At 43.5% G+C, this 24,495-nt stretch overlaps 1 protein-coding gene across 3 annotated transcripts in view; it reads right to left on the reverse strand.

The window, feature by feature from the left end:
- Nucleotides 1-1,843: 1,843 nt before the first annotated feature.
- Nucleotides 1,844-24,495, reverse strand: part of LOC148506173 (proton-coupled amino acid transporter 1-like) — a 66,517-nt gene continuing 43,865 nt past the window's right edge. For all 3 annotated transcript variants that reach the window (XM_088447164.1, XM_088447165.1, XM_088447163.1), the window contains 3 exons: nt 20,393-20,559; nt 11,542-11,711; nt 1,844-3,766 (listed from right to left, as the gene is read on the reverse strand). In XM_088447164.1, the coding sequence (XP_088303290.1) occupies nt 3,498-3,766; nt 11,542-11,711; nt 20,393-20,559 (606 nt within the window). In that variant the 3' untranslated portion in view covers nt 1,844-3,497. The remainder of the gene's footprint in view (nt 3,767-11,541; nt 11,712-20,392; nt 20,560-24,495) is intronic.

Raw genomic sequence — 24,495 nt, forward strand, 5'->3', positions numbered from 1 at the left:
GAAATTTCCTAAATTAAGACGATGGTTGTCGAAGTGTTAAGAGACTTTTGGCAGTTGCAAAGCAGATTCATACTGACACATTTTGAGATTCTATCAATTAAAGTGATTTGGAAACAAAACAATTAGGAAAACATTTTTTTTTAAGAAATCAGGAATACCAGCAGGCACCAATCAGAATGCGGGATTCACCAAATGATCTAGTGCCATAGCGGTGGCTTTTCTACAAGTACCACCGGCATTAACTATTTGCACCCTAGGATACATACAATCAATTATAAATCTCAGCATACTTTCATGGTACGCAAAAGCAGAGTTGGAAGGGTTGCACCCACTCAAACACAGTCTTAGTAAGATAGTAACAGGTAGTACTAACCAGCTCTCGTGTTTTAAAAAATCCACAAAGGATTTTCAGACTAATTTTTCCCTTATAAGTAGTTCTATATAATTTAAATCCTTAATATAAGCACAATATGTATTCAAACTTTCTTCCATACAAATATATTTACAGTGGGGCTGTTCCAGAGATGGACGCTGTTCTGATTTTTATGGAGTTGACCAATGTTTAGTGGGCCGCGCATGCATTATTATATATTATTTTAACTAACATTTATTTATATAACACCATCCTATTCCATGGCGTTTTACAACTGGGATCAGCGCAGGCAGTAATAAAATGAGACTGGCTAAGAATAGACAGAGGCGAGAGAGCCCTGCTACCTAGTTTACAATCGATAGTGGAATAACAGAATTAGGAGGTAGAGGAGATTCGGAGTAATAGCAAATCACACCGCCTTGGAACGCATTATAGGACGTGCTAAAGACTCAAAGCTTTAATATCACTGAATCTCTGAAAATCTGCTTTTGCGTAAATACTGTATTATGTAAAGAGCAAATGTTTGATTGTAATGGTTTTATTTTGCCTGAATTAAGCTGCCTGGTTTGTATTCTATTTTGTATGCGTTTATGAAGGAATCCCTTTTTTTGTTACGGAGAATGATACAACCTAAAATAAAAAAGTAAAAACAGGTATGTGAAAGCTCCATGCTGAATCACCAAGCCAGTTACTTATTTCATTATAAATATGTGAAAAGCTAGCAACGACACATAGTGGATACCCGTTATAATTACATCAAACCAGGGACTTAGGTAAAATGTTGATGACAAACAAAAGAACAGTTACTGGCCACTGTGGTACTGCAGGAATACACTGGCTGTGCTCTGCTGGTCACTGTGGTACTGCAGGAATACATTGGCTGTGCTCTGCTGGTCACTGTGGTACTGCAGGAATACACTGGCTGTGCTCTGCTGGTCACTGTGGTACTGCAGGAATACACTGGCTGTGCTCTGCTGGTCACTGTGGTACTGCAGGAATACACTGGCTGTGCTCTGCTTGTCACTGGTACTGCAGGAATACACTGGCTGTGCTCTGCTTGTCACTGTGGTACTGCAGAAATACACTGGTTGTGCTCTGCTAAGCCTTGGATAGATATAAAGTACCAACCAATCAGCTCCTAACTGTCATTTTTCAAACATAGCCTGTAAAGTGACAGTGAGGAGCGAGGAGGTTCTCTCTCTCTCCATCCACTTTATCTCTCTTAGTACATAGAACCCTATGGTTGATGGCCTAAATCAAAGTTCCTGTATTTAAAGGATGTTTTACAACAAACGTCTAGTGCAGAGGTTCCCAAACACGGTCCTCAAGGCTCCCCAACAGTTCAGGTTTTGGAGATATCCATGGTTGAGCACAGGTGGTTAAATTAATTTGACTTAGGTACTAATTAAGTCACCTGTGCTCAGCCATGGATATCTCTAAAACCTGAACTGCTTGGACAGCCTTGAGGACCGTGTTTGGGAACCTCTGGTCTAGTTGTCATCAGTCTTATAATGTAGAACCTATGACCTATAAACTTGGGTTGTTAATTGGAATTCTGCTCTAGAAAAGCTAATGCAATAAATGGAGTTAGAATGAAACCAGTGACTAGAAAGCACAATACACAGGAGTTATGTAATACCTGCAGGAATATGCCATAATAAAGGCCAGGGTTTGGGAATTTGTGGCTTGCCAGCTGTTGATGAGCCATATCCCTGCAAACCCTCTGTTCTATGGTTGCCTACCTCCGGTCAAGGCAAATCAATAACCAGACATTTGCTTACATCAGTCTAGGGCGCAGGTTCTCAAACTCGGTCCTCAGGACCCCAAACAGCGCATGTTTTCCAAGTCTCCTCACAGAATCGCAAGTGAATTAATTATATCCACCTGTGGATCTTTTAAAATGTGTCAGTGAGTAATGAATACAGCTGTGCACCTGCTAGGTGACCTGGAAAACGTGAACTGTGGGGGGTCCCAAGGACAGAGTATGAGAACCACTGGTCTAGGGCACTAAACAGATTTCTCTAAATAGCAAGTAATGATATTCCAGAAAATGTCATCTATATGTAGTATACTGGTACACAATACTTAACCCAAGCTGCACCACAACTGTAACAAGCTTGGACAAGCTAATAGTGGTTAGAAAATGAAATGTAGAAAATGTTACAATCACATAACTAATGTCCTGTATAAAGGGAAACCTTCCCAGCTGCCAACTGCTCTCATTATTTACAATCAGTACAGACACGAAACTGCATAGATGCAATGTTGTTTCGTTGGCGTCTCATTAGCATGTGAGATCAATAGTGTTGAAGTGATATGGATGACTATTAAACTAAACATTTCGTTTTGGGCTGGTTTAGTCGAGCTGCACCGATCTGTTCCTATCAGCTTGAATGGTCTGAGCAGAATACATTATGTTCTGCTTGGTGCTGCAGCATTGTCAAGGACCTCATGGCTACTCAGAAAAGGAGATAAGACCCTTCAGACAGTTATATCTGAGGAGCCTCAGTAGGTTTACTACTTATCTTATTTTACCGCCATCTAAAAATAAAATTTTTGGTTGAACCATCCCTGAAATTAGGGGTGGGCAATAAGCAGCCCCCCAGCTGTTTTAAAACTACACTTCCCAGCATTCCCTGTCAAAGTTTTGCTATTTGGCCCTGCTAAAACTGTTACAGGGCATGGTGGGATGTGTAATTCATCAACAGCTGGAGGGCAGCTTACTGCCCACCACTACCTTAAATCAAAGAACAGCGATCCTTAATTATTGATGATTGGGCTACAGAAGACCATGGTTACACAGGATTTCACTATGTGTTCGTAAACAGAGCTGTGAAAACTAATTTTTAGAAAGAATATTGATATCATAGACAAGGTTGTGGTCAGAGACCAATGGAACATTTCACAATACCCAATGTGCAATACTTTTCATATGGCTGCAATGGTTTTCTCCTTTTTGAGAGGTCTTTATGCTGTACATGACATATTGGCAGCTAGAAGGCCAAATAGTTACATTCGTCAATAAAGAGATGATGTGACAATATAAATACACAGATGAAACATTCTGAACGATAGTTCTCCAAGTACCGGACAGGTTAGGATGAGCTCCCTGAAGAACAGTGCCTCATTGTACGGCATACAGGGTGGCGTTGGAGTTATGGGAATCTGGCACAATGAGTTCATATAATGTCACGTAGGTTCCCAGCACAAATCCCAGGAAACCCACCAGGCTGATGACAATGTCCTTAGTTATGATCCAACGGCTAAGACCTTCTGGATAGTAAGTGACAATCTCCAGGAGGGGTGGAATGATGAGAGCCAGAGCACTGCTGCTGACAGATCCCACCAGTGAAATGACCATGTCCAGACGAGGAATTAGGATTGCCAAAACACCTGAAACAAAGAAAACCCATAAATTTAAATATATAGTTTCTGTAATCGTAACTAGCCAATAAATATGATGAATACTATTATTTTTATTATTAAACTTTGGCACCAGCTGATGGACATGTTGCTTTATGCTGCAACATATAAGAAAGTCTTGTCAGTAAATCCAACATGTAGGCCCTACCAGACAACAGTCGGCAGCCGTGCTATTGAAGACGGCACATATAACTATAGATTTATATGCAGTGTGGATTTGCTAGATTCTGCTTCTCTACATATGTAGAGTGGCCCCATGGAGCTTTGAGTTCCATTTATTGGCCACCAGCACTATAATTCAAACAGTTGTGCACAAGGCATTGGAAAAAAAAGCTTTCTGGTAGAGGAAGGATATAGAGTGGACGGCTTCAAGTTTAGGCTGGGACAGTGAGGGAGCAAGTCTCAGAAGAAACAATAACCTGCTTAGTCACAGAGGGCCTGATTCAGAGCCGGACGCTCTGACAGAGCGCTCGCTCTGAATCAGGGCCGGGCTATATTTTTTTTTGAGCGGCCTCCTGGCCGCTCGCATAGCTGTGGGTGACCACCCACAGCTTTAGCGAGTGGCCAGGAAGATGGTCGCGATGGTCAAGACCATCGCGCTTGCGACGAGACCCTTGTGGTAGGGTCTCGTTGCCGCAAGCCCCAGAGAGATTTCAGTGATGTCAATGGGGCCGGCCCCAGACAGAGGCGTTCACATGGGAACGCCTCCGTTTGGGCAGCCAATCCCCCGGCCCGCCCACCAAAGGGGGCGTGCTGTCACTTAACATTGACAACACGCCCCCTTTGTTGGGAGACCCGGAGCATGCGCACTGGCCCTCCATCAACCCGGTTGCGAGCGCACAGCGCTTGCGACCGGGTCTGAATCAGGCCCAGAATTCCCTGTGGTTTATGCCTGAAATAAATTCTGGGTTGTTCCATAATGAGACAAAGAGAAGGTGAAAGGAACGCATGATAAGCCTTAGTAAAATGGACCCAAATCGGTAAAGATAGTTTAATTGTGAGGGCAAGGGAAAATTTCTTGAGGCTCTTATGAGCTGGCAGCCATAAACCCAGATTCTATACTGCCTAGGAGAATGCCAGAGGATTTATTGGGACATGATTGTCAGGTGAAAATATTTCATTCGTTTGGAGATTCCAAGGCCAGCGTTACTTTGAGGTTTAAACATAATCCACATACTGAATGACTACGATAAATGATTTTCACTCAGCGCTGTGATCTAAGTTCTCATCAAATAAATACACACGCAAAAACCCACACATAACACTGCAATATAGTTTAACACTAATATAGTCCACCCTGTGTGTACAGTCCTGAATTTCCAGAGCGTCAGACTGTTATCCATTTCCGAAGTTTGAAAAGGAAGGTTTTCCCTCCATACAACCAAACTATATAAGGAGGGTTTTATAATCTGCATCCTGACTCTGGGTTTTGATAGCAATAAATCTTTGTAGGGGGAAGAGGTAGCAATGGGAGAATCCCATGGGAGATAAGGCAGGATCCCACTGACTGGCGCACAAATGAGAAGATCGTACTATAGGAGAACTCTTCCTAGGGATCACATTCATGTCACACGGAGTATCTGGGATTCTGTGTTTGTTATTACCAGTATGTGTTTGGTAATATGATAAATACCAAAGCATAGCAGTAGCCATGATATTTTGATGTTAAAGATAAAACAAGTAACAAGTAGTAATAAAGCGGTTAATGGTCCAACTCCATGTTGACATAAGGGGACAAAACAAGTGTCCCTGTAGTAGGTCCATTGCTCCGCCACAGGTAGAAAGACTGGAAAAAGGTGGAGACGGATGTGTCAGTCTTACACGGTAGGGCAGACCTCCGACTGCGCCATTATGCCTTACACGCAGATCAATCAGCTACGGCAGTAGGAAATAATATACAAAAGCTTTATACCGCAATACCAAAATCAATGTTAAATCCTAGCTAAGCTTTAAGTATCTAATATTTTTTTTTTTTAATGGCAGGAACTGCCCACTACCAGAGAAAAGTAAAAAAGAAGGAGAGAAAAGTATTAATCAATACAAATAAAGTATGAGTGATCCTATGGGAACAGACAAGACAAACACCTCATTAAACACATCAACTCTGACAGCCTAATAAAGGGCAGACAAATCTCAGGTGCACAACTCCAAATTATTATTAATTATATAAATGCAATACAATTTTGCAATCCATAGAGGTTTTTAGCATAATCTTGGCCAAGGTTATGGGCCTACCCACCATATCCAGGTAACCTCTGTAGTGTAGGTCCCTAACATACTACAATTCAAATCCAGAGCGCAGGACACCCCCAAACAAGCCCAGCTAAGCCACCCCAGGGCACTGCCAAAGTAAGAAAAGTGCAGTGTGAAAGAGATAGTTAGGAGCAGCTACTGCTGCATATACAGAATGAAAATAAAAAGTGAGGTACATATATAATAAACAAACAGTGAAGGGTTATAATGTGTTCTAAAAGAAAAATGTGTTATAATGCGGTGCCCTGAAACAGATCAACAAAGGCAATCCAGGGGGACCCACGCCCCAAAAATGAACCAAAGTTTTATATACTGTAGTGCAACTTTGGTTCATTTTTGGGGCGTGGGTCCCCCTGGATTGCCTTTGTTGATCTGTTTCAGGGCACCGCATTATAACACATTTTAACCCTTCACTGTTTGTTTATTATATACAGTCAGGTGCATAAATATTGGGACATTGAAAGAATTTTCATATTTTGGCCTCTATTCACCACCACAATGGCTTTGAAATGAAACAAACAAGATGTGCTTTAACTGCAGACTTTCAGATTTAATTTGAGGGTAATTACATCCAAATCAGGTGAACGGTGTAGGAATTACAACGGTTTCTATATGTGCCTCCCACTTTTTAAGGGGCCAAAAGTAATGGGACAGTCAACTCAAAAGCTATTTCATGGACAGGCGTGGGCTATTCCCTCGTTATTTTATTATCAGTTAAGCAGCTAAAAGGTCTGGAGTTGATTCTAGGTGTTACATTTGCATTTGGAATCAGTTGCTGTCGACTCTCAATATGAGATCCAAAGAGCTGTCACTATCAGTGAAGCAAGCCATCATTAGGCTGAAAAATCAAAACAAACCCATCAGAGAGATAGCAAAAACATTAGGTGTGGCCAAATCAACTGTTTGGAACATTCTTAAAAAGAAAGAACGCACCGGAGAGCTCAGCAACACCAAAAGACCCGGAAGACCACGGAAAACAACTGTGGTGGATGACAGAAGAATTATTTCCCTGGTGAAGAAAAACCCCTTCACAGCAGTTGGCCAAATCAAGAACACTCTCCAGGAGGTAGGTGTATATGTGTCAAAGTCAACAATCAAGAGAAGACTTCACAAGAGTGAATATAGAGGGTTCACCACAAGATGTAAACCATTGGTGAGCCACAAAAACAGGAAGACCAGATTAGAGTTTGCCAAACAACATCTAAAAAAGCCATTACAGTTCTGGAACAACATCCTATAGACAGATGAGACAAAGATCAACTTGTACCAGAGTGATGGGAAGAGAAGAGTATGGAGAAGGAAAGGAACTGTCCATGATCCAAAACATACCACCTCATCAGTGAAGCGTGGTGGTAGTGTCATGGCGTGGGCATGTATGGATGCCAATGGAACTGGTTCCCTTATAATTATTGACGATGTGACTGCTGACAAAAGCAGCAGAATGAATTCTGAAGTGTTTCGGGCAATATTATATGCTCATATTCAGTCAAATGCTTCAGAACTCATTGGACGGCGCTTCACAGTGCAGATGGACAATGACCCAAAGCATACTGTAAAAGCAACCAAACAGTTTTTTAAGGCTAAAAAGTGGAATGTTATGCAATGGCCAAGTTAATCTCCTGACCTGAATCTGATTGAGCATGCATTTCACTTGATGACGACAAAACTGAAGGGAAAATGCCCCAAGAACAAGCAGGAACTGAAGACATTTGCAGTAGAGGCCTGGCAGAGCATCACCAGGGATGAAACCCAGCGACTGGTGATGTCTATGCGTTCCAGACTTCAGGCTGTAATTGCCTGCAAAGGATTTGCAACAAAGTATTAAAAAGTGAAAGGTAGATTTAGGATTGTTTAGTTTGTCCTATTACTTTTGGCCCCTTAAAAAGTGGGAGGCACATATAGAAGCCGTTGTAATTCCTACACCGTTCACCTGATTTGGATGTAATTACCCTCAAATTAAATCTGAAAGTCTGCAGTTAAAGCACATCTTGTTTGTTTCATTTCAAAGCCATCGTGGTGGTGAATAGAGGCCAAAATATGAAAATTCTGACAATGTCCCAATATTTATGCACCTGACTGTATGTACCTCACTTTTTATTTTCATTCTTTATATGCAGCAGTAGCTGCTCCTAACTATCTCTTTCACACTGCACTTTTCTTACTATGGCAGTGCCCTGGGGTGGCTTAGCTGGGCTAGTTTGGAGGTGTCCTCCGCTCTGGATTTGAATCGTAGTATGTTAGGGACCTACACTACAGAGGTTACCTGGATATGGTGGGTAGGCCCATAACCTTGGCCAAGATTATGCTAAAAACCTCTATTGATTGCAAAATTGTATTGCATTTATATATTATTAATAATTTGGAGTTGTGCACCTGAGATTTGTCTGTTTTTGTGCCTGCAATTAGTCTCATCAGGTAGCACCTCCCATTATATATATATCCAGGGTGTGCAGTCCAGAAATCTTTCCCATATAGCCTAATAAAGGGATGAGAAGAAATGCTGACATGAGGGAGAGGTTGGGCGTGGCAGCTCAGATGGCTGCTGGGAATTATCTTCTACAGCCAATAATGGACAAGGCAATACATGGAAATGTTATACACACACACAATGTCCTCCAGTGCTTTATCTGACAGCTAAAATAATACCAAAATCAGTGATAGTTATTATTTTCCTTCTAGTAAAAGAGAGCGGAGACTGTTCTTAACTCAGTACTATAAACGATTTGCTGTAGCACGCAGCAGCACTATGCGGACATATCATCACATAGAGCACATAATAATGGTGCCTGGATAACCTGGCATCGCAATGGAGACACATGGAACCAGATCGGATATATCTCTGTTAGGCAGAGGACAAAAGACAAAACAAAGATACACTAAAGTCCGAGAGAGGTTTCGCCAAAACGTTATTGCTGGTTAGAGTCACCAATTATATAATTTTCAATAAACATTTGAAAACAATGAAATCTATGGCAGCCCTTTCATATGGCCTTTGAATATCTAATGTATTACATAATGCACATATGCAGAGAATGAAAATATACTGGAATAACAGGATTATTTTATTCTGAACATAGATAAGGAACAGTGAAATTAGACCGTATGAAAATATTTCCTGGTTTAAGTTATCACGCGCATTTATTTATGATAATTACTATGAAATGGTCTCTACTTTTAAAGTGTATAAGTCATGTACACAAAGTAGAAGCAGCCATTTTATGGGCTGAACCAAAGTTCATGTGAACACAGCCTATCAATTCACCAGCTGCCAGTGACATCACAGAGGCACCTCACTGCATTCACAAGAAAGGAGCCTCTAAGATCAAACAGCAGCACTGAGACATGAGGTACTTTTTTTTAGCAAAGGAGGTATTTCAAATATATATACGCTTTGCATACAATGGTTGTTTCAGGCTTGGATGGCTTTGCTATCGCATCTGCGAACATGGTACTGTTATGATAATGCAGCAAGCCTCCTGCATGCATTACTGACCCGATACCATGGAGTCACGGAAGCCGGACGATCGCAGTTGCTCAATAGAGGCCAGGAAATCTCTGTCAGCCGACGAAGATCCTGGTCTCTTCGCTTCCCCCCCAACGGCAGCGTCACACCTCCATTTCGGGAAACTGAGGCCGTTGCCTTCCCCTCCCCGCCCAGAAACAGCAGCAAACGTTAAATCATTGACAGTCTGCTGCCGCTCTGCGTACAGGATTGCAGACCCGTACTGCACATTCCCCTATATTCTGATTTGCTATATCCGTAATGTTAGACTTGGATTAAATTAGCCGCTTGACAATGAAAATCGCTAGTATTCTAAGCATGTCCTGTTTCTCAAGGAAATAAACAGTTGCAAGTATTATGTTATATTATATGTATATCACATGGTATATTTTCTATTTTTCATACTAATGCTTAAGATCAGGACTATTTTCCACCGAAGTGTGTTAATGAGCATTTTACAGTATTAATGAAAGTAAGATAATTGTACATTGTGTTTGCGTGACCCACCACAAATTATCGTTCTCTCAGTCACGCAAAATCGCCCGCATTGCGCGAAAGATACGGTAATTTGTGAGCTGCTAATAAGCTGTATCGGGCAGTACATTTGCTGCTGCCCAGGGCCAAGAGACCAACATTTCCCTTTATTCATTCACAGGGGAGGAACAGGAAAAGGTTTCCTCCGTGGTGAAGGAAACCAAGATGTTGTGTGGCCATATATTGTGAATTATCTCACAGTGTATTGCCGCGATATCTGATAGATCTCAGGCAGTCAGATAAATGTCTGTCAGACTGACAGGCACTTTATTTGACAATGTATGCCCAGCTTTACAGGCTCTCCTGCAACGCTGAAAGCTGGCAAAGCCAACTGGGGCACACTCAGGCTCACATGTCTGGCAGGACATGGGGAGAGTGATGGGATTAGTAACACTGAAGTAGACCAGGACGCTCTGGAAGGTGAGGCATCATCTCAGGTATAGAAGATAAAGTGTTGCAACTGAAAGCTACAGGAAAGAGTCACTCTAATATCCCTTTTATACTGACCTGAAAATCCCGGGTTGATGCACATGAACGCGCATCAAACCAGGATTTATGTCAGTGTAAACGGATCCACCTGAGGCCAGGGACCCGGGGATCAGACTCTGGTAACTTGCAGGGTTCGCCACAGGTCGTTCCCGTGTCACCCTGCAGTGGAACGGCGTGATCTGGGTCACAATTACCGGGATCGTGCCACATGCTGCCCAATTGGCCGGCTTCAGTGGCGCATGGATATTACATCGTCTTCAAGCATCCACTGCAACGCCAGAAGAGCCAGGTCACTGCAGACCCAGCTCCGCCAAGGGCGGTTTCAGTGGCGCATGGAGATTACATCATTTCCAAGCGTCCACTGCAACGCCGGAAGAGCCGGGTCATTGCAGACCTGGCCTGGTGTGAACGATGCCGACCCGGGCATAGACCAGGAAGGTGCCATGGTGTAAAAGGGGTCTGATCCGGGTTGTAAACGTGTTTCAAATCCCAGGTCAGACCCGGGTTTTTTGGTGTAAAAGAGGTATAACTGAACTGCTGACCACCTGTAATTTGCAAACACAAATAAATATATAAAGATAGACATGGATATAGTATAATGGCTAAGAGGAGAAGAGAATTACACTGTTGTACACTATTCAACACTAATGTCCTAAACACAGAAAAGTAATCTAGCAATTATTCTAAACTATTTTAAGTTATATTGAGTTTTTTTATTTAATATAAAGTCCCCTGGCTTCAGACCTGCTCAGCCTGAACACTCTCCAGGTGCTGCGGCATGGAGAACACAGAACAGAGGTAGTGCAGGGGTCATTATACTACTCTGTTTATGGGCCTTTAGTCACTGGATTATAAGGGGCTGTCTTATTATTAATACAACTCTAATATAAAGAAATACATATGAAATGTAATAAAAAATAATGATCATCATAATAATAAGACGACAAAATGTAATAGATGAACTCACATGTGATACAAACCAAACCCGTCCTCACTGAAAGGTCCACCACGAGCGCCCAGCGGTTGGACACTCTGGAAGTGGCCCAGGGGACTATAATTTCCGCAGCAACATAAAATTGCAACACAAAGGTGATAAAAATTCCAAAGGAATAGAGCAACTTCACAGCTTGGTACAGCCTGCAGGAGACACGAGAGATACAGTATAATATCAATAGGACTCGAGAGGCACCAGACCTATTATAATATCTACAGAACTAAGTGGATTTCAACTTATTGAGGTATGGCAGAATGCAACACAGAACCTGAAATGACTAATAGGGAACTGGGGGATCTATGTACTAAGCCTTGGACAGAGATAGTGGACGGAGATAAAGTACCAACCGATCAACTGCTGTCAGTTTACAGACGGTGTTTGAAAAATGACAGTTAGAGCCGAGCCAATGGGTAGGTACTTTATCTCCGTCCACTTTATCTCTCTCCAAGGCTTAGTACATAGACCCTTAATATCTGTACAGTACATGTAACAGGCAAAATGTAAAATCCAGACATTGTATAAAACACATAGGTAATGTATAGCATGTCTGTACAGTTTATATGAAAAGTATGAAATAGACATTCTATGATAGCAATACAGTTACATGAAAATTAGAACACACTGTACCTTCCCTGGCATACTCAGAATATAAAAAAAACTTGCTCCCACCGTAGCGGTCTGCCATTCTCAAATTATTATTATTTTTTTAATGAAGCCATTATGGTTATTGCCCACACACATACCCCTCCATTAATACATCAGGTGGGCGCCTTTTACATCACATGGGGAACGTAATCAGCTGAGGTACGGCCCTCGCACTGCCGCTATTCCGAGACTGGAACCCGGGGTTGAGACCTGTACAGTTGGGGAGGGGAACATACGGTGGGGAGGTAGACCATAAACGCCGGCATTTGTGCTCACTGATGATTGCATTGTCCATTATCTATTTTAATACTTACCTTTGTCCCATGTAAAAGTGGAGTCTTATTATACCGGAGTTCTAAGGCAGAGTGGACATTATTTTGTCATCAGGACATTTTCTTTTCTATACATATATTTTATTCTTTGGCCATATTAAGTGGTTTTAATATTGTATTCATGGTGTAATGTATGTTTTTTCAAATGATGCCGTATTAAGTGAAAATTTAATTATTTTTTTTGTGCATTCTGTTTTTATTAAACGTTCCAAATGGACAGATATACAGAAGAAGAAGAATACAAACACATCCATATCAGAACAGATAATGAAGTAGACATATACAAAAATTGGAATCCAATACAATTAAAATAAAAAAAAATTAACAAAAAAAGAGTAGGGATCATGGGACAGAGGGGGGGAGGAAGGAAAAGTCACTGTATGTGGGGTAAACGGATGTTGGCAGAGTAAAAAAAAAAAAAAAATCGACACATTATCTGGGATGAGATGAGGGATGGAAGACAAAGTTTTTTATTTTAATTCCGTGGTGGATTTATATTCCAGCCATGGGAACCAAATACTGGTGAAAGTGGAACTTAAAAGGTCTTCCATTTACATGTAGTAATCATCCTCTGGAACCAATCTTTACGGGTAGGAGCGGTGCAGGAATTTCAAAGTACTGGAATAATTGCCCAGGCTTGTCAGGACTGCGACTATTTCAGTACATAAAGATAGATTACTTTTTCCAAAGTTCCTTTGTGGTAGTTGGAGGAGCTATCCTGCTTGCTGGCGTTCTTCACAAATAGGGGGTAGAGAGTTAAAGTGATCATCTGTTTCCAAGGTGTTGTCAGGTTGTGGGATTCCTAGAGTGCTCATTATTTCTAACCTGATTCCATTTGGGTCACACGTTCTGAACTTCCTATGGATCACAGACCCATAGTATAAAGCCTGTTACTAACTGTGTCTCAGTGTCTGTGCAACGTTACTTTCAGGTCTTTCTTGGACTCCTGCCAGATCCCTGCTGTGCCTGTGGGTTGCTGTGGACTTTGCTATATCTCAGCTTATGTTCCAGTTAAACTTCTGATGCCAGTTACCAGCAGCACTACAGAGCTCAGCATAGCCATTGCCTAAGTATTGCTTTCTGCTCCACTACTGTGGTTTCACCTTTTGCTGCACTCTTTACTTTGCCTGTTGTCTCTTACTACTGTGGACATCAAACCCATCTTCGTTACAGTTGTCAACTGCACCGTTACAGTTATCATCACTGCATCGCGGGGCTCAACCCCGCTCCGGATTCTAGTTACACCACAGGGCTCAACCCTGTTCCGGAACCTCACCGCATTACAGGGCTCAACCCTGCTTCAACCTCATTGCATCGCAGGTCTCAACCCTGCACTGACCTCATTGCATCGCGGGGCTCAACCCTGCACTGACCTCACAGCATCACAGGGCTCACTCTGTTCCGGATCTCCATCATTACAGGGTTCCACCCTGGTGAAGCTCCTCTATACCATCCTGAGGTGTTCGCCTCATACTGGACTCGGGGTTCCTTACCATATTGGCTCTTCTGTGTTAAAGACTATATGGGGGTTTTCTCCTACACTCATTATTGCTTATGTGAACCTCTGTGTTGTTGAGACTGTATATGAGACGTTGCTATTATATTTTTCCTGTGAATAAATTCTATTTACTTTTATTCCGTGCTACCGAGATTTCATGAAAAGGTCATTCCTAAAGCCACCACAGTTTATTGTGCTTAGTAGGCCTGCCTCCTCCCAGGAGTCTCAAGTGTCGGCAGCCGTGACAAAGCCGCATTGCTAAGATGGCGTAGCAAGGATTTCTTGTAGGACCCTAATGAAGTATGTGAATGATTAAGCAGCCAAAATGTGGGATCAGTAGGGACGGGGAAACCTAGAATTTGTTGAGAAATGGAAATAACCTCAGACCAAAATTTAGATAATTGAGGGCAGTCTCACCAGACCCAGCTCCTCCCATCTTCTTATGAAGTTTTGGGATTCATTTTAAACATTGTCTAAAACACATATATTGTTCTTTGATATACAGTATATCTTATAATGTTTTTTTCTGGGTGATTTTTTCTATGCATTTTGATGTATATTTTAAGTTAATAAACCATATGTCAATCATCATTTGTCTGAACCTCAGTCCCCTATTTAAAGGCTGGAAGGTTCATTTTCAAGTTGCCAGCCTGAGGAAGCAGACACAGGGTCTGTGAAACGCGTTGCTGCTATTGGTGCCTTCCTCACATTTTTTACATTATGGTTTGGCACTATTTATGGTTATTTTATAATCTATAATTATATTATATTTTATATCTATATTGATTTTGTATGGCCATATATGAAAATATTTAATGGAAGTTAAATAAAATTATTTTTAAGAGATATATATTTTTTCATTACCGGCGGACATCAGGATTTACAATGAATGTCTAAGGCGTTTATGCAATTGGAATAAGGTGAGCAGGATATTATTTACTATTATTCTGACTTGATGACAACCGATTTGCACTATGGAGGCATGTTTTATTTTCTCCACATAACGACTACTGTCAGGATTTGAGATCCATCCAGATCGATTCATCGTTGCTATTGCAACCACCATAGGACCACGGTGTTGATCTCACCTATAAAGGGTGAGTATATGTCTATATACTTTCTTTTTTGGTTTTTATCACAGATTTACACTATATTTTTTTCCATTCTTTTTTTTCCCCAAAATAATACTGATCCTTGGGAGCGCCGGAACACTTTTATACAAAAAAACCTATCTTTATCCGGATCTCTGTTGAAAGTTCCGATTATTCCAGGCTGCACCTTCTTTCGGTTCATTTATAAGACCACATAAGGATAGTAGCGCCAATCATCCAAACCTATTTTTATCGTAATCCAACAAGTACCAATTCTCATGTAAGAGCCTGGTCTTCCATAGTATATATTTTGTCACTGTATAGAACGCCTGCATTTTATACTTTGTTTGTACCATACCTAAAATATATTGCACACTATCAGGCTATAGAAAGAACAATTTAAACAGGTTTGTGTATATTTAAAGCTGCCTTTTCATATAGGATCAACTCTATTTTAGGTTTATTGGCCCTCAAAATAACAGTGCAGGAAAAAAACCAATGTGCTTAGTCTAATCCGCTATTCATCCTCTTGCATAGAGATCGAGGTTCTGCCTCCATGGGCAATGTAATAGAGTACCCGGGCTTACGTCAGGAAGTAATTTGAGAAGGTGTGGGGGTTCCAGCATTTAGGCCAGATATGACATCGGGAAGGGAGGAGCAGAGATCTCTTTACTGGTTGATTTTGTAGCAATTGTCAAAAACACCAACAGGTGCCCAATGCAGTCAGCGGTGTAAACAGACAATTGTGAGTATTCTAATCAAATTCTATAAGGGTTCTATTGCTCAATTATAAAGTAAAACACATATCAACATAGGTTTTGGCAGGAGAGACACAACCCTCCCCACTGTGTCTGTAGCAGATGTGCCCTCGGATACTACAGTAGTGTCACAATCGTGGGATTTAGAGGCTGTGTTCCCGGACTGGGCCTTGGACCTGTATTACTTGGTGCAGACGCTCGCTGGAGGAGACTTGGCTTGATAAAGTTCCTCCGCATGAGAGATGCAGAAAACTGATAAGGAGTTCGAGTAATGCAGAAGTGGCATGGTGCGGCTAAGGAGCCGTATAGAAGAGGAAGCTACCACCTACATGGAACTGCTGGATAGCCTTGAGTGGATGTTGGTAGCTGGGAAGCTACATGGAGCGGATGGACAGCCGTGGGTAGTCATTGGTAGCTGGGTGGCTACGTGGAGCGACTGGACAGCCGTGGGTAGACGCTGGTAGCTGGGTGGCTACGTGGAGCGGCTGGATAGCCGTGGGTAGACGCTGGTAGCTGGGTGGCTACGTGGAGCGGCTGGATAGCCGTGGGTAGACGCTGGTAGCTGGGGGGCTACATTGAGCGGCTGGATAGCCGTGGGTAGACGCTGGTAGCTGGGAGGCTATGTGGAGCGGCTGGATAGCCGTGGGTAGACGCTGGTAGCTGGGAGGCTATGTGGAGCGGCTGGATAGCCGTGGGTAGACGTTGGTAGCTGGGAGGTTACGTGGAGCGGCTGGATAGCCGTTGGTAGCTGGGTGGCTGGATAGCCGTGGAGCGCAGTGGGGAGGCTCACTTAGTAGACCTAAGGGACTTGTTGCACTGGCAACTTGTGTCAGCATTGGGGATCCTTTTATAGTGGACGCTGGGAGCTGATAGGCTGAGGGAGAAGAAGACGACTCTTCATTGGTGGTAGTGGAGTCACATGGGCAATCCAAGATGGCCGCGCCCATGGACCGGAGGACAGCGCTTCCTGGGAGTAATCAGCGGGGACCAGCGATCAGCAGGAGCCAGCGTGAAATCAGCACAGCAGCGGGACCCGCTGGAGGACAACAGCGGAGGCCGCCCTGAGAGAGGAGGAAGCAGCGCACAGCGTGGGAGCCGGAAGACAGCGTGGGTCAGCGCCCGCAACGGTAAGTAACGGGGTCTGATTCTGGGGTCTCCAGAGGGGCGTGTGACAAGTAGATATTAGAACCAACAAACTATAAGTACTTGAAGCACCATATTATACTAGCACACTCTTTGCTAGCAAAGACTGACAAGTTGGAAAGAATAGTCACGGGATGTAGTCACCATACCGCCGGACATAATACCAACGGCTAAAGAACGAAAGGTGTCTAGATACCGACGTCTAAATCCCGACGCCTAACAGAATCCAGACGCCGAAAGACCTACCAGCCATTATCCGAGTTTAGTGGGGAATGCTAGCATCTAGCCGCGGAGGGAGGGGGGGGGGGAGGAGGGTTAGTTAGGGTTAGGCACCAAAGGGGGGGCTTAGGGGTTAGGCACCAAAGGGGGGGCTTAGGGGTTAGGCACCAAAGGGGGGGCTTAGGGGTTAGGCACCACCCCCGGGGGTCTTAGGGTTAGGCACCACCCCCGGGGGTCTTAGGGTTAGGCACCACCCCCGGGGGTCTTAGGGTTAGGATGGGGAGAGGAGAGGGTTAGGGTACTTACGAGCCCCGTTCGGCATTTTAACTCTGTCTTTCACTGTCGGTATATGGTCTGCAGGGATTTGATCCATCGGCATGCCATACCACACCCCTACATACATGTTCATAAATGGTAAATCAGTGCTCAGTGACAAATGGCAAGTACACCTTCATTATAAATCAGTGCTCAGGGATGAGTGGCATGTACAGCTTCATTATAAATCAGTGCTCAGGGATGAGTGGCTTGTACACCTTCATTATAAATCAGTGCTCAGTGATGAATGGCATGTACACCTTCATTATAAATCAGTGCTCAGTGACAAATGGCATGTACACCTTCATTATAAATCAGTGCTCAGTGACAAATGGCATGTACAGCTTCATTAAAGATCAGTGCTCAGTGACTTATAATGAAGGTGTACTTACCATTAGTCACTGAGCACTGATTTATAATGAAGGTGTACACTGTTGCTTTTTTAAATGGAAGACTAAATATGACCAGTATAGTATATTATTACCAGCAGCCAACTCATCATAAAAGTGACAGAATACATACTTAGCAATATTAATTAAAATTGTGCACAAAGAGCACTGTACAGCCATGGCCAAAAGTTTTGAGAATGACATAAGTATTGGTTTTCACAAAGTCTGCTGCTTTATTTTTTATGATGGCAATTTGCATATTCTCCAGAATGTCATGAAGAGTGATCAGATGAATTGCAATTAATTTCAAAGTCCTCTTTGCCATAACAATGAATTTAGGCCCTCATTCAGAGCCGCTCGCTATTTGCGGTCGTTCGTTCTAAAACAAGGGGTGGCCATTCAAATGAACCGTTCGCTAATTGCGGTCTGTTCACGCCTCTAAGTCTGAACGAGCGAGCAAAACTTGCGGTTGTAATTTTGAAAAATACGCCCCCTTGCCGCTCGCACCATACGTCATGTCCGCTATTTATTAGATTAATCGAGTACATTGAACAGCGTATGAACTGCTCGCTATTCTTGTGGCTGGTTTTTTCAACCGCTATTTTGCGAGCAGTTCTGAGTAAAAAAAAAAACCAAGTGACGTGGTCAATGACGCTGCTGTATTAATTATGCACTCCCTTAAAACGCCCGTTTTGACCTTTAAGCACGCCTAAGTTCGAATTCCACCCCCCTGTTTTCTAGCACCTTCCCGTTACCACCCACATACGCCTCCTTCTGTCACTCAAAATAGCAGGCATTCGCTATATAGCGAACAAACGATTTTCGGCCGCACTGACTGGTTCGCACATGCGTATTAAAATCCGTACGCATGCGCAGATGTGCGAACATCGGTCAGAACGAACGAGCGGCTCTGAATCAGGGCCTTAATCCCAAAAACAACATTTCCACTGACATTTCCACTGCATTTCAGCCCTGGCACAAAAAGGACCAGCTGACAAGTCAATGATTCTCTCGTTAACACAGGTGAGTGTTGACGATGACAAGGCTGGAGATCACTCTGTCATGTTGATTGAATTAGAATAACAGACTGGAAGCTTTAAAAAGGAGGGTGGAGCTTGAAATCATTGTTCTTCCTCTGTTAACCATAGTTACCTGCAAGGAAACATGTGCAGTCATCATTGCTTTGCACAGAAAGGGCTTCACAGGCAAGGATATTGCTGCTAGTAAGATTGCACCTAAATCAACCATTTATCGGATCATCAAGAACTTCAAGGAGAGAGGTTCAATAGTTGTGAAGGCGGCTTCAGGGCGCCCAAGAACATCCAGCAAGCGCCAGGACCGTCTCCTAAAGTTGATTCAGCTGCGGGATCGGGGCACCACCAGTGCAGAACTTGCTCATGAATGGCAGCAGGCAGGTGTGAGTGCATCTTCACGCACAGTGAGACGAAGACTTTTGGAGGATGGCCTGGTGTCAAGAAGGGCAGCAAAGAAGCCACTTTTGTCCAGGAAAAACATCAGGGACAGACTGATATTCTGCAAAAGGTACAAGGATTGGATTGCTGAGGACTGGGGTAAAAGTTGTTTTCTCTGATGAATCCCCTTTCAGATTGTTTGGAGCATCTGGAAAAACGCTTGTCCAGAGAAGGAAAGGTGAGCGCTACCATAAGTCCTGTGTCATGTCAACAGTAAAGCATCCTGAGACCACACATGTGGAGTTGCTTCTCAGCCAAGGGAGAGGTTTCGCTCACAATGTTGCCTAAGAACACAGCCATGAATAAAGTATGGTACCAAAACATCCTCCAAGAGCAACTTCTCCCAAGCATCCAAGAACAGTTTGGTGACTAACAATGTCTTTTCCAGCATGATGGAGCACCTTGCCATAAGGCAAAAGTGATAGCTAAGTGGCTCGAGGAACAAAACATCAACATTTTGGGTCCATAGCCAGGAAACTCCCCAGACCTTAATTCCATTGAGAACTTGTGGTCAATCCTCAAAAGGCAGGTGGACAAACAAAAGCCCACAAAATTCTGACAAACTCCAAGCATGGATTAGGCAAGAATGGGTGGCCATCAGTCAGTATGTGGCCCAGAAGTTGATTGACAGCATGCCAAGGCGAATTGCCTTGAAAAAGAAGGGTCAACACTGCAAATATTGACTCTCTGCATAAACTTAATATAATTGTCAATAAAAGCCTTTGACACCTATGAAATGCTTGTAATTTTACTTCAGTATACCATAGTAACATCTGACAAAAAGGTCTAAAAACACTGAAGCAGCAAACTTTGTGAAAACCAATACTTGTGTCATTCTCAAAACTTTTGGCCATGGCTGTATATATATAGAACCACAGCAAAGATAGGGGTCACAAATATCCGCAGGATTTATAGACTGTCTTTACCACACCTAATAAATAATATATATTACTGGGACTTACCAACAATTAGGAAGATTCAGGGTTATGCTGCCGTGTATACTAGAGCCAAAACGCAAGTAACCAAGTGTACCCATGCTGATGTAGAGCGCTGTGACGATGGCCATACCGACATACAATACTATTGGGAACTGATGTGGTATCTTCATCTTATTCTCCAGGGGTAAGATCTGCCAATGGAAATAAATCATATCAGAGAGGTATTATACAGACAATAAAATGAATGTGACCCCTTCAATCCCTCAATTGTAAAAAAAAAAAAAAAAAAACACTTTTCAAAACAATCTTATTAGTAGATGATAATCTGATAATCTAAACTGCAGCATGTGTAGGAAGTAGAGTCCCCATCTCTCTCCTCCATTATACATCTAAGCTTCTAGAGTGGCTGGTACACAGCTAGCTCACCTCCTTCCTCCCACTCCCTCTTTGATCCATTCCATTCTGGCTTTGTGTCTCTTCATTCCACCTACACCGAAGATCAGCGATGACATCAATGGCAGATCCAAGGGCCAATTCACTGCCCTTTTACTCTGTGACCTCCCAGTGGCATGTGACAGCTGACAAACCCCTTATACACTCCACTCCATCGCGGTTCACATTGCACTCGCTCATAGTTCGCCACCTACTTCTCCATATATACACCAACCTCCCCTTCCCACAGAGGCCCTCCAATATCCATTACACTCTCTCACTCTGCTAATTATGGTTGCCTCATATTCGCCCTAATTAACACTTCCTACAATTTAGGATTATTCCCAGAATGCCCCAATTCCTCTGAAATCCCTACCCACACTATGGGCCCGATTCAGAGATGTACATAAAAGGCAATAATTACTTACATCTAAAATGTTTTTTGATCTGTGCATGTGCAGAAGTCACACTGCGCATGTGTGGATCGGGGGCTGCGATGTCGCTGGTAGTGCCCCAAAAGTCGCAGCATGAGTGAAAAACCTAGTTACCTCTTAAGGGGCTGTCAAGGTTACGGACCTTCCAATTTTAGGATTACTGTGATTAACATGCAATTAGCTTGGTACAGATCACTAATTTATACATTTAGGCATGTACTGTCCAAAAGGATGACCTGCCAGTAGCTCTTGGGGCCTGTACTGAAAATGTCATGTGTACTACCTGGAAGTCTCTGTCCTCTCCTTCCTATTGTGTCCACTTCATGAGAGCAGGACCCTTCTGCCTTCTCTACATAATTAGGCAAAATGAATACTTTAATTATATAATTTATGTGAAACTAGTGACCAGCCCCGGCTTCGCACGGAAGCAGTTTTGAATTTACGGCGATAGTCTTTTTTAACGGAGGTCTTAGAAGATTGCCTTGTAGAGGACATTAGTCGTTTTAGATTTAGTTTTGATGTGACGCGCAAATAGGCCAAGTATAGGTGTCCATGAGACAATTTATGACAATAACTAAAGCACATGGACAGACAATAACGTGGCTGGAGTTGTCCTGCCAAAGCAGACGTTTACCAGGAAATGGATTCGTTTGAAACTAAAGAATCATTATTCACATAAATGAAATAAAAAAATTTACATCAATATTTCTGGAGAAACCGGATAATAAGTTTCAGTCTCTACATGCTATAAAATAAAGTCCATCGTTGTGATAGATCTTTAACGGTTTAGGCAGCGTGAGCCAAGAAAGAGCTCGGACGTCCATTTTTTCATTGACTTTCTTCACCAAAATCGTCACTGCTCAGCTCCCTTTTGTCGTACATTAATGTTTCCTACACCTAAATCTTCCTCCGCAAATGCTCCATAGAATAGTGAAGACTGCATCGAAATCTGTCCAGTGGTTCTCGAGATTAGCCCGAACAGACAGACAACAGATGCCTTGTTACAGCGCTGCTTCTATGACTATTTTTTCAAAAATAGACCCTAAAGAATAATGCTCCGCCATTGTAAGTTATTAAAAGCTAACCTATATTTATGTGACCTTTATCAGTGTTTATAGTCACAGAGCTCCCTATTGACTTCTAAGCTCTATATACAATTTACTGTATGGAGCGCATTATACAATATATAGAACATTACCATTAAGTTATGGCTAAACCTACAGTTGCCTCTTAAGGGGCTGTCAATTCTACGCTCTAGGATTACTGACCTTCCACTTTTAGGATTATTGTAATTAACATGCAATTAGCTTAATACAGATCACTACCTTATACGTTTAGACATGTATTGTTCAAAAGGGTGACCTGCAGGTAGCTCTTGAGGCCCGTACTGAATATGCCATGTGTACTAGCTGGAAAGACTTATCTCATGCTCATAAGGATTACTTGCTTCACTCGGAATGATTAGTTATGTACTGACCTCAATTTTCTGAACAACAGAGTGCCAATATAAAGCAGACACGTGGCTGTGCTAACGCTTACAGAGCTCATGCTATAAAACCATTATTCTTTAAGGTGTATTTAAAAAAAAATAAAGACATAGAAGCACTGCTGTAACATGGCTAACTAGAGCCCTGTGCTGGCCACGCCCCCTGAGAGCATGACATCATGCGGAAGGGTCGGGACCACCAGCGCCAGTAAAAACAGCACAGCCAGGGGCATCCTCAGGATGCTGTGGGGGGCTGTATACACTGCAGTCTGCGCACAAAGGACACTCCAGGCGGGACTGCAGGAGCAATTCTGGTTGCAGGGTGGCGGTGCAGGCACCCTGCTAGCCAGATCCAGAGGCGCAGCGACAGTGCTGCCCACAGGGCTCTGTCCGGTGGCACCGCTTGCACACCCCTAGTCACAGCCCCACATAGAAGCAGGCTTGCTGCTGACCGCATTAAGTGCTGACCGGGCACTGGTTGGTGGGAGTGTGGAACCACGTGGGAGTGTGGGACCAGGCCGTCCACTGTCCCACCCGCATAATCTATCCAGCAGCACTCTGCCCCCTCTGACAGCTTTCAACAGGCATCAGAGGTACTGTACAGATAGGGCACTTTGAAAGGGGTTTTTTATGGAGCGGTCTCCTGGCCGCTCGGATTGCTGTGGGTTACCACCCACGGCTAATGCGAGCGGCCAGGATGATGGTCGCGATGGTCAAGACCATCGGGCTTGCGACGAGTCCCTTGTGGTAGGGTCTCGTTGCCGCAAGCCCCAGAGAGTTTTCGGCTCTAACAGAGCCGAAAGCTCTCCCACTGACATCACTTGTGATGTCAGTGGGGCCGCCCCCAGATGGTAGGCGTTCTCATGGGAACGCATCCGTCTGGGCAGCCACCAAAGGGGGCGTGCGGTCACTCAACATCGACAGCACGCCCTCTTTGGTGCGAGACCCGGAGCGACGGATTGCCCGTCGCTATCCGGGTCTCGCGCATGCGCACGACGGAGCCGGCTCCGTTGTGCACATGCGCTCTGGGCCACCATCGACCCGGTTGCAAGCGCTCAGCGCTTGCAACCGGGTCTGAATCAGGCCTTGTATTCCATGTATAAATTACCCATAGGAGTGGCATTAATAACTCTCTTTCTGCTACTAATTCCTCTCTCTATTCAAACAGTCATCCAACAAGCTTTACCAATTGCTTTGTTACATTGTTTGCCCATAGTAATGGTGGGTACACACTATATATACAGATATATCTGCAGATGATGGTTGTTCGTACACACTGAACAACCATCATCTGTGTCTGCTCGCAGGTCCCGGCATCCAGGGGGCGTGTCCTGGTGGGCATGCCCCCCCCCCCCCTCCTCCCGGCTGCTGCTCTGTGTGTATGGGCGGTCTGTCGACCACCCGTACACACCTGCCGATGGACAGATATGTCTGCAGACATATCTGTCCATCGGCTGTGCAGCACAGCCAATGCGATATGTCGGTGAATGCCAATGTTCACCAACATATCGCAGGAACATGCTGTCTGACGGGCAGCAGATACATTGGCCGATCAATTGATCGACCAATGTATCAGTCAGTGTGTACCCAGCTTTAGTTCTCCTGAAATAATGACTCCTTAATCCTCGGTGGTTGATATTTTAGCGCAACTAATGCAGTTATCAGCCTTTGAGTTTCTGAAATGGAAGGAGTTTGTATAGACTGTGGTTGTCACACTCTTGTCCATACAGAACCTAGGTCATCAATCACTTTGCTCACCATCACTCCTCTTGGTA

This window comes from Taudactylus pleione, unplaced genomic scaffold (assembly GCF_031769625.1).
Source record: "Taudactylus pleione unplaced genomic scaffold, aTauple2 ptg000422l, whole genome shotgun sequence".
In the NCBI taxonomy this organism is placed as follows: domain Eukaryota; kingdom Metazoa; phylum Chordata; class Amphibia; order Anura; family Myobatrachidae; genus Taudactylus; species Taudactylus pleione.